The sequence below is a fragment of the Sinocyclocheilus anshuiensis genome, unplaced genomic scaffold, assembly GCF_001515605.1.
Source record: "Sinocyclocheilus anshuiensis isolate Anshui unplaced genomic scaffold, SAMN03320099.WGS_v1.1 scaffold1985, whole genome shotgun sequence".
Lineage (NCBI taxonomy): Eukaryota > Metazoa > Chordata > Actinopteri > Cypriniformes > Cyprinidae > Sinocyclocheilus > Sinocyclocheilus anshuiensis.
The window spans coordinates 377,170-386,881 of record NW_015541030.1 but is presented as its reverse complement, the minus strand read 5'-3'; the positions used below and the strand labels follow the sequence as shown (position 1 = coordinate 386,881).

Below are 9,712 nucleotides of genomic sequence, written 5' to 3'. Positions count from 1 at the left end.
CAAATCTGGGTGTTATATTAGACAGCAACTTGTCTTTTGAAAATCATATTTTCCATGTTACAAAAACAGTATTCTTCCATCTTTGAAACATTGCCAAGCTACAAAACATGTTACCTGTTTCTGATGCAATGCCAACCCTGAAACAACATACAGAACTACCAAATTTTGCTGTTAGTTTGATTGCATCATATAATTGCTGTTAATAGTGTTCATTGTCTGTTTGATTACGTCTTTAATTGAATCGTCCGTACATTTCTGCCATATGTACATTAACTGACAGTCACCATTGATAAGCTACTACTAAATATTGTAGAAACTTAATTTTCTGTAAAGTTGCTTTGCAATGATTTGTATCGTGAAAAGTACTATACAAATAAACTTGAATTGAATTGAATAGACAGAGATAAGACCAACAAATACACATTAATATCATTACTTCCATACCTGCACATGTGTGACAGAGTTCAGTAATGTTGAGATGTGTGGTCTGGTTGCTGATGGGATTGTTGAGCACACAGCTGTATGTGTTTTTATCCTGATATTCCACCTCCAAAGGTAGAGAGAGACTGATGCTGAGATCAGACACACTGATGCTGGACAATAAACTGTTTCCTTTGTACCAGGAGAGAGTCACATGACCCACATTCGCCACTGAACACAACAATGAACAATATGATGATCCTGATGATGATGATGATGATGATGATGATGAAGAACAGTCTCTGGTAATGTTAGTAACAGGCAGACGTGCTGCAAAACATGAGAGAATAAACTGAAATGTGGATAAATCTACACAACTTTATTTTCAGTTCAGTGTTGAGTGAGTGTTTATATGATGTCATCTCAAACTGTAAAACAAGAATATGTAACAGGCAGAACAAATGATCTCTACTCACCATAGACAGAAACACTGAATGTTTTTGATGTCAGTTTTGCTCCACTTATCTGTAGTTCATAGAGTACAGCATGTTCAGATGTGATGTTTTTGATGGTCAGAGATCCAGTTTGATTTTCCAGCTTCAGTCTGTCTCTGAATATCCCATCAGGAACATTATCATATGTGAAGAAGATTTGTTTCTCTCGACTGATTTCAGCTATGAGAGCCTTTTCAGCTCCAAATTTCCACAGTATGTTATCGTCTTCAAGTATTTCAGTAACATCAGTGTTTAGAGTGACAGAATCCCCCTCCATCACTGACACTGACTCACCAAACACACCTGGGAAATAAAAACTGATTTTACACAGACTAAGGTAATTACAAAGGTAGGCCACTGTAACGAAAAAGCAACACATATTCCATTTCCGTTTTTATTTTTATTTTTTGACTGACAAGCAGAACTTTTTGTCTGATATAAGTACTGTAACTCTTGCAGATAAATAAAAATACAATATCAACTGTCTTTATAAACTGATACCGTAAACTGCTAACCACTACCATTAAAGAGAGATTATTAATATTAAGCAGGCAGAGAAAACATTGCAGCAGCACTTGCAGATTACCTAAGAATATATTTAGCAGCATGATTTATGAAAAGGGACAGATAACCAATCCCCATATGACACATAATCATATCACTTTCATCAAGTAACTAAAGTAACACATTACTTTTAAATTTACAGTGAAGAGTTACTTTTTCAAATAAGGAACGCAAGTAACTTTGTTTTCACATTTATTCACTGACGGCTCTCCTGCCCCTGTGTTGAGATAAATTGGGAATATGTGCAGAGGAAGAGTTACTTCAGCCTGAGGCTTTTTAATTTCACTTATGGTATGAAAGGGCCTTTACAATTGCCCAAAATAAAACTTTTGGGGGTTTTATTATTAAAAATAAATAAGCAAGCCCAGCCCAGGTGACAAAAAGTAACACAAAAGTAACATAAACCACTACTTTCCATAAAACGTAACTAACAAAATAAGTTACTTTTTAAAAGTATAAAAATTGAGTTTTTATATTGAAATGGATTAATTTTAAAGGTATTTTTCCCTGCAGCTATAACAACCCATCTAGATTTAATCTAGATTTAAGCTTAATCCTTATGGTGCAACACATCCTTAATATTTCATTTGCTTTAAAGTTATCTGTTGTAGAGGAAAATCAATGTGCAACATTTACTAAACAAATGCATGATAATTATTACAGACTGATTAAAAAAAAAAAAAACTTTTAAAATAATTTAAAATAGTATATTAAATGTTTTAGTACCTAAAGTATACCGCCTCAGTGACAGTTTTTGTACCTTTTTTGTTAGTGTAGCAGCTACTTTATTACTCTGACATGGGAAAAAAATAATCAACCATATAATTAAACAAAAAAGTATAGCTTACCAATCAGATTCCACCAGCACAAACAGAACAAAACAGACATTTGAGACAGTTTCTTCAATAGCTCTCCAGCATATCTAATAACGCTACTGCTGAAAACACAGCAGAACTGTCAATGTGAATCCTCCCCACTCAGAGCACAGGATGAGCTCCCCCTGCTGCCTTCACTAACAACTCTTCCAGCAGCAAACCAGGAGGTCTCTCATCCAGGTACTGACCAGACTAAACCCTGCTTAGCTTCAGTGGGTGTGCAGGTTAAAGCTTCAGGTTGACACTGCTGGCTTGTTCAGCAGGTCTCCTTAAGCTTATATGGGAAGCATCCCATATAAGTCTGGCCCACAACTTTAAATTTGTTTATGGTTAGTACTGTTTACATATGGGTTTAAACAAATCATCTGTTTGATGTGTGTTCAGTTGTTGTGTTATGAGCTCACCGTCTGACTTCCACTCTAGATAAAACTGCTTTACAGTGAAATGGAGGACTGAATCAATCCAGCAAACCTTAAAAACAGTAAGAGTAGAATTACTGATCAGAGGTCAAACTGGATTCTTTCCCAGAAGCAACTACAGTCGCAAGTTCCATCGTTACCAATAGAGTTCAATGGAACTTGCATCCATAGTTGGCTAATGGTGCTTTTGGGAAATGCTCCCCAGACTGACAGCTAAACACACCACTAAATACACTGACAATAACCAAAACACCAAGTTATACTATAAACAACAGTTTTATTTTGGAAACATTCTGTATAAAACATGAAAATGATCTTAAAATTTAGTTTGCGCATGGATGTATTGTTAAAAACCTGTAGAACAGGCAGCAATGGCTTTACAATCAACTTGAAGTGAAGTGAAGTGAAGTGACGTGACATGTGGCCAAGTATGGTGACCCATACTCGGAATTAGTGCTCTGCATTTATCCCATCCAAAGTGCACACAGTACAGCATTGTGCACACACACAGCATTGAACACACACACACTGTGAACACACACCTGTGGGCAGGGGCGAATTTATTGATTACATTTATTTTGTATTCATTTTAATTGCACCTTTAAATTAAACTGAAGGAAATTATACATTTAAATGCGTAAGGATTATTTCAACCAAACATGAAGTGTGCCTGTGTGGAAAGTGACCCTTCTTGGGTCTTTCACAAAAACGAGTGAGCGCCATTTTAAAGAATCAAAATAGGCCCTATTTAATATGCACTGTTGCTTATGTGGCATGATGAGCTGGAAGCCCATTTGCCGGCGTTAGAGTAAATGCCGTGACGTAATTAAGTTGCGCCCGCATTTAGGCTGGAGCGCACCTGTGGTGGGTTCTCGTCTGTTTGTTCGCATGCCTTGGCCTGGTGCGGCGTGTTGTGGTGTGTTGCTGCGACCGTTTCGAGGTACGTGGGTTGATGGTAGACTGAGTGCGATCTCCAGCGTGTATGTAGTAACTAAATGGTTTGTTGCTCCTCTTTAGTGGGCAACGGTTTGATGCTGTAGCCTAGTTTTCGTCACAGACGTGGTTTCGGGATCTTCCCGTTTGTTATCAGCTGGCTGCTGTGCGGGCGTCTGTGCCCTTCAGGTGCGTGTATGACGGGTTTTGATGGATTGTGGTCGACATTTAAAATATAGCAACTGGTCAGATGGTAACTCTCTTGTATTGTTTTCAGTTCGTGATGTATGAATGACTACTGTGAACTATTAAAGGGACGTTTCTTTCTCTCTTCGTGTACCTGATCCTGCAGCTATGTGACGGTAGGAGGATCGCATTCAGTGCAGCGATGTCACCGCTGTTTTGTCCTGGGTTGTTTTGAGACTGCTGCTCGAATTATTATACTCACATACTCGTTACTTTACATGGTTTGAGTTTTTTTGTTTCTTATTAAGATTCTTTTTTTTTGGTTTGTTTTTATTTCTTTTTTTGCATAATTTTGTTTTTTTTTCGTGTTTTTGACTGTTTGGTTATGAATCTTGACTGTTTGGTCAGGAATTGTTTGTTTAAATCCTGATTTATTTAATTTTGATTTGATTGTTGATTTGTGAATTGAGTATAATAATACATATTTGTTTATTTGTTTTCTTTTTTTTTAAATTCTGATTTATTTTGCGCATTCCCTAATTGAAGTTAATGGTTTTGATTTTCTGTATGTGTATAACAAATATATTTGTTTATTTTTTTTTTTGATTTTGTGGTCAATGACTATTTGGTTGTTTGTGTTGTTATTTTTATTGTTTCCTTTATTGAACCGGGCCAGTAAGGGTTTTTCTACCAAGGGCCGGCTGTGGATGAATAATTGACATCCACTTGTTTGTTTATATAATTAGTAATTTTCTTTTTCTTTTGTGTGTATGGTGTGGAGAGTTTTTGTTTCTAGGAGCTGTGGCCTTATTGCGTAGGAAATTGACTGTTCCCTTCTCTTCTTTGGTGGTGGTGTTTACACCGTGTGCCGTGACTGATCACTTCACTGGGGCCCGGGTGCTGTGAGCGTGAGTGTGCAGTGCGTGTGAGGGGAACGTGTCTATCTTTTGCCCGGGCATTTCTTGAGAGAGGCCGCAGCTTCTGTTCTTTTAAACATATTTGAATGATTGGGGCTTGTCTTTTTTTCATGTGCCTCAGATTTTATTTTGATGAATCATAATAAACTTTTGTATTTTTGTATTAAATACCTGTGTCTCCATTCTCCTTGTCTTTAGTAGGGAACCTGTGCGCTGGTCATATTCTCTGGGTGAAATTCCCAGGGTGGCGTAGTCGAATATCAATATATGCAGTGTTTTTGCCGCTTTAGGATATGATTTATTTTGGCTTTTGAACCCCTTTCCCTCTGTCTGCTCTGTGAGGATGCCACACTTAGTATTAAAATTATAGCTTCAGATGCATGATATTTGTAGGGCCCTATGAAATCCGTTTTATTTTTCCAAAATTAGCCTAAGTTTTATTTTTTCCAAAATCTTTTTTTTTCAGTTTTAATTTTTCTGGATTAATTTATTTTTTATTTTTTTTTTCGTTTTAATTTTTCTGGATGATTATATTAAATAGGGCCCAAATTCTGTGCTTTCCATTTTAATTCTGTATTCCATTTTAATGGTTTAATCAAAAACATATCTAATTAATTGAATTCATAAAAACAACTTAACTTATACATTTTTATACAATAATCGGGCCCTATGAAATTTTAATTTTATTTATTTTTTAGGAATTCTGTTGTGTATTTTCATTTTTCTGGTAATCAAATGAAGGCAAAAACATTAATTTATCTTTTATTCCTGTGTAACGAGCAATGTCACAGAATTCGTCAAATATTTAATGAATAAATCAAATGCAATTCAGTACACTTCAATCAAATCGCGATATGGACTAGTGTATGTGAATATTAAATGGCAAAAATACTATTTTGCTACTACAGACGACAACCGCGAGCGTTGCAGGTGTTTAGATGGCAAATGAAACGCGCGTCTGCGCCGTTCATTCCGTCACATTCCGCGTTAAACAGTAAACTCCGTTTTTATGAATAGATTCTGGGATTCTGTCCCCATTTTCTACGCTCTGAACGCGCATCTCGCATATAAAAAGCATTTTAGGGGGGCCTTGGCTTTTGGGGGCCCAAGGCGGTCACCTACCTTTGCCTAATGGTTAAGTCCCCTCTGCGCAGCCATTTTTTGCTGCGGCACCCGGGGAGCAGTTGGGGGTTCGGTGCCTTGCTCAAGGGCACCTCAGTCGTGGTATTGAAGGTGTGAGAGAGCGCTGTACATTCACTCCTCCCACCTACAATCCCTGCCAATACCGAGACTCGAACCCTCAACCTTTGGGTTAGAAGTCCAACTCTCTAACCATTAGGCCACGACTCAAACTTCAATAAACAAAACACTATAAAACAGATTAAAATAATCTCAAACTTTAGCTTGCAGTGCGAGAGCGCTGTACATTCACTCCCCCCACCTACAATCCCTGCCGGTACGAGACTCGAACCCACAACCTTTGGGTTAGAAGTCCAACTCTCTAAACCATTAGGCCACGACTCTATAAACTTCAATAAACAAACTTCAATAAACAAAACGCTGTATAAAACAGATTAAAATAATCTCAAACTTTATCTTGCAGTGTTTGTGCTTGAATGTATTGTTAAAAACCTGTAAAAGAACAATCCAAATACAATATTTAAAGATTCAAAGTTTCTGTACAATAACATGCATATTTTGCACTGCACTTGCAAGAGAAACCCTTGTACTTTTTTTGACAGAAACCAGTTGATCTTTTATTTTGGTGGAAAACTATAGTTTCTGTGAAAACTTGTTTTACTCATGTGTCTCATTACAAGAGATTTGTACATTTGTGCAGTGAAAATGTGTTGAGCAGTTTGAGAATGGAACCTGTAACAGAAACTGTGTCGGTGGTAAAGGGGTATAGGAGCATGTGACCACCTGTCTTGATTTTTGTTGACAGCCAGGGGCGGCACTAAATTTGATAGTTTTAAAATTCTCTCAAGGCGAAGAATTTCGCCTTGAAATTCTTTATGCAGGAAAAACCCTGCCTTGAATGAAATGCATTTAATGTTTTAAGTAGAAATATTTCTTAATTCTGATAAAATGTTAGAACCAACAGCCTTGTGTGTGTATATAGCGTGGTTGTGCTTAGGGTGATCCTTGAAAGAGTCCCAGCTCTATGTCCTTTCTGATGCCATCCCCTTCTCTCTCCCCCACTTGTGTGCTCTCTGTACTGTTCTGTATAAATAAAAACAAAAACACCAAAAATAAATACTCATAAAATATCAACGTTGATATTGTGAAACATCTTTAACTGTCAACTAACCTCGTCATCAAATTCATCTGCCTCGTACTGTCACACTGCTCTTTTGAACTGTCGGTCCATCTCGAATAAAGCACCTTACCTCAACGAATTCATTACTGACAATATGCTTGACTTTTTGATTCTCACGGAAACTTGGCAAGTCCCTGATGACTTCCTGCAGTTAAACATACTCACGCCGTATGGATATAAGCATTTGTCCAGGCCAAAACTGCATGGCAAAGGGGGTGGTCTCGCTGTCATCTACCATGATAACCTCCGAATCTCAACTCGATTTCCACGACACCGATACATTTGAATATATGGTACTGAAGGTTGACTCTCTTATCAACCTACTCTATCGTCCTTCTAAATCATTTTCAAACTTTTTTTTCTCAACTCAGTGAACTGTTAACCCTCGCCTGTTCCATGTCTTCTCCTGCTTGGTGACTGTAATATACATGTTGATGTTGTTTGCCCTAACACCACTCAATTACTGTCAGTTTTTGATTGTTTTAATCTGTCTCCGCATGTTCATTTTCTACTCCTTCTCATGGTCATATCCTTGATTTGATCTGTACATCAGGGGTTGGTATTTGCTCCATCTCTTCCTCTGACACTGGTATCTCTGATTATAAACTCATAGACTTTAATTTTAGTTTGCCTATACATAAGAAATCTGCTAAGACTGTCATATCCTGCCGTAATTTTAATAATGTTGACATCTCATCATTCTGTTCCTCTATTGCTTCCTCTAATCTTTCTGATGTTTTTGATTTATATTCTCCTTCACTGATTCTTTCAAAATTTCACTCTATATTATATGATATTCCGTCTGTGCATGCTCCTGTTAAGACTAGAACTGTTCCTTCCACGCACACTTCTCCCTAGTTTACCCCCGAACTTTGTATAACCTTAAGAGCTCTGATCGACGGCTTGCAGTTTGACGGCTCTATAGGAACGGCTCTATAGGAAAACTGGCCTCACTGTTCATCACCAAGCCTTTCTTGAACATCTCAAAAATAACAAATCTGCTTTACACCTAGCGCGTTCTAGTTTCGTCTCTGCCATGTTTAATAAAACCAGTAACAGGCCAAAAGCACTTTTCAACACCGTAAATAAACTTACCGTACTGTAGCTACCGTTGACATTTCCCAACAGCACAGCAGTAATGACTTTATAAACTACTTTACTTCCAAGATCGTACCCATAATTTATTCCTAAAATCAGTGGGAAATGATAGCTGATTAACAAGGGTGTAGAAGCACCTAACCCTGATTGTAAACCTAAAACAGACATTTCCTGAAAAGTTATATCTAAATTCTGATTGGTTGATTGGAATCTTGTTCCAGGATCAACAAGTATGTTGATCCAGGAACATGTTGTACTTGGTGAAATCACGCTCACCATGAATCCAGACAGATTTCTTTACCTATCTCTACCTAAAATCAGAGCACTTTCCTTTTTATATTCGTATCCCACTCCTCTGCAAGTGATTTATGATTATTTCTTCATTTCTTTTTCAGGTGATGATGATGATAAAAATGAAGTGTCAGTGATGGAGGGAGATTCAGTCACTCTACACACTGATGTTAAAACAAACCAACAACACAGAGTAACATGGTATTTTAATGACACTCGCATTGCTCAAATCACTGGAAATCAGAGTAAGATCTGTAGAGATGATCAGTGTAAAGAGAGATTCAGAGACCGACTGAAGCTGGATCATCAGACTGGATCTCTGACCATCATGAACATCAGAACTACAGATGCTGGAGTTTATCAACTACAAACCATCAGCAGAAGAATGATTCAAAAGATGTTCAGTGTTGCTGTTCATGGTGAGTCATGTAACATTTTAAAGCATGTTACATTGGCTTAAATCACATAATTCATGTGTTTTTTTCATTGTTGTTTTTTTTAGGGGTCCAAGCACCCAAAGTGCTAAAACCCTATTTGTGTTTGTTTTGATATTCTTTTTCTTCTTCATAATTTTTCTGCCCTAAATGTGTATGGGCATCAGAGACTGTAAATTTCAGAAACCCCAAATTTGTTCCGAAGTGTGCACTGCTACTCAGGCACATGTCTACTTTTATTATAGTTTAGTTGTTTTGTTTTTCCCCAAAAGATCCTCCAGCAGCTGTTGCTTTGTGTTTCAGGTGTGTCTGGTGCAAAGACTGATAAAATGAAGACAAAATCAGTGAAGGAGGGAAACTCTGTCACTTTAGACACTCATGTAATAAAAAACCCAAATGATGTGATAAAGTGGCAGTTTAATGACAATACCATCGCTGAAATCACTGGAGATCAGAGTAAGATCTGTACAGATGATCAGTGTAAAGAGAGAATCAGAGACAGACTGAAGCTGGACAATCGGACTGGATCTCTGACCATCACAAACACCAGAACCACAGATGCTGGAGTTTATGAACTACAGAACAACAGCCACATCCACCCTCACCACAGCATCATCAGTATTAGAAGATTCAGCATTACTGTCACTGGTGAGTGTAATTTAGTCAATCAATGCACTTTTCTTTGCAATAAATACAGTTCAATATTGCTATATATATATTGTGGGCTGTTTGAAAATGTGAGCTTTTATGTTATAATTGTG

General features: G+C 37.4%; 2 protein-coding genes across 2 annotated transcripts in view; one reads left to right on the top strand and one right to left on the bottom strand.

Moving 5' to 3' along the window:
- Nucleotides 1–2,366, bottom strand: part of LOC107690521 (SLAM family member 5-like) — a 10,094-nt gene extending 7,728 nt beyond the window's left edge. The window contains exons 1-2 of the mRNA XM_016488875.1: nucleotides 2,327–2,366; nucleotides 1,086–1,217 (exon numbers count right to left, since the gene is read on the bottom strand). Coding sequence (XP_016344361.1) covers nucleotides 1,086–1,217; nucleotides 2,327–2,366 — 172 coding nt within the window. The remainder of the gene's footprint in view (nucleotides 1–1,085; nucleotides 1,218–2,326) is intronic.
- A 6,285-nt stretch (nucleotides 2,367–8,651) lies between these two features.
- LOC107690500 (uncharacterized) overlaps nucleotides 8,652–9,712 on the top strand; it is a 300,658-nt gene continuing 299,597 nt past the window's right edge. Inside the window, exons 1-2 of the mRNA XM_016488857.1 lie at nucleotides 8,652–8,936; nucleotides 9,255–9,599. Of these exons, the coding sequence (XP_016344343.1) occupies nucleotides 8,654–8,936; nucleotides 9,255–9,599 (628 nt within the window). The 5' untranslated portion in view covers nucleotides 8,652–8,653. The remainder of the gene's footprint in view (nucleotides 8,937–9,254; nucleotides 9,600–9,712) is intronic.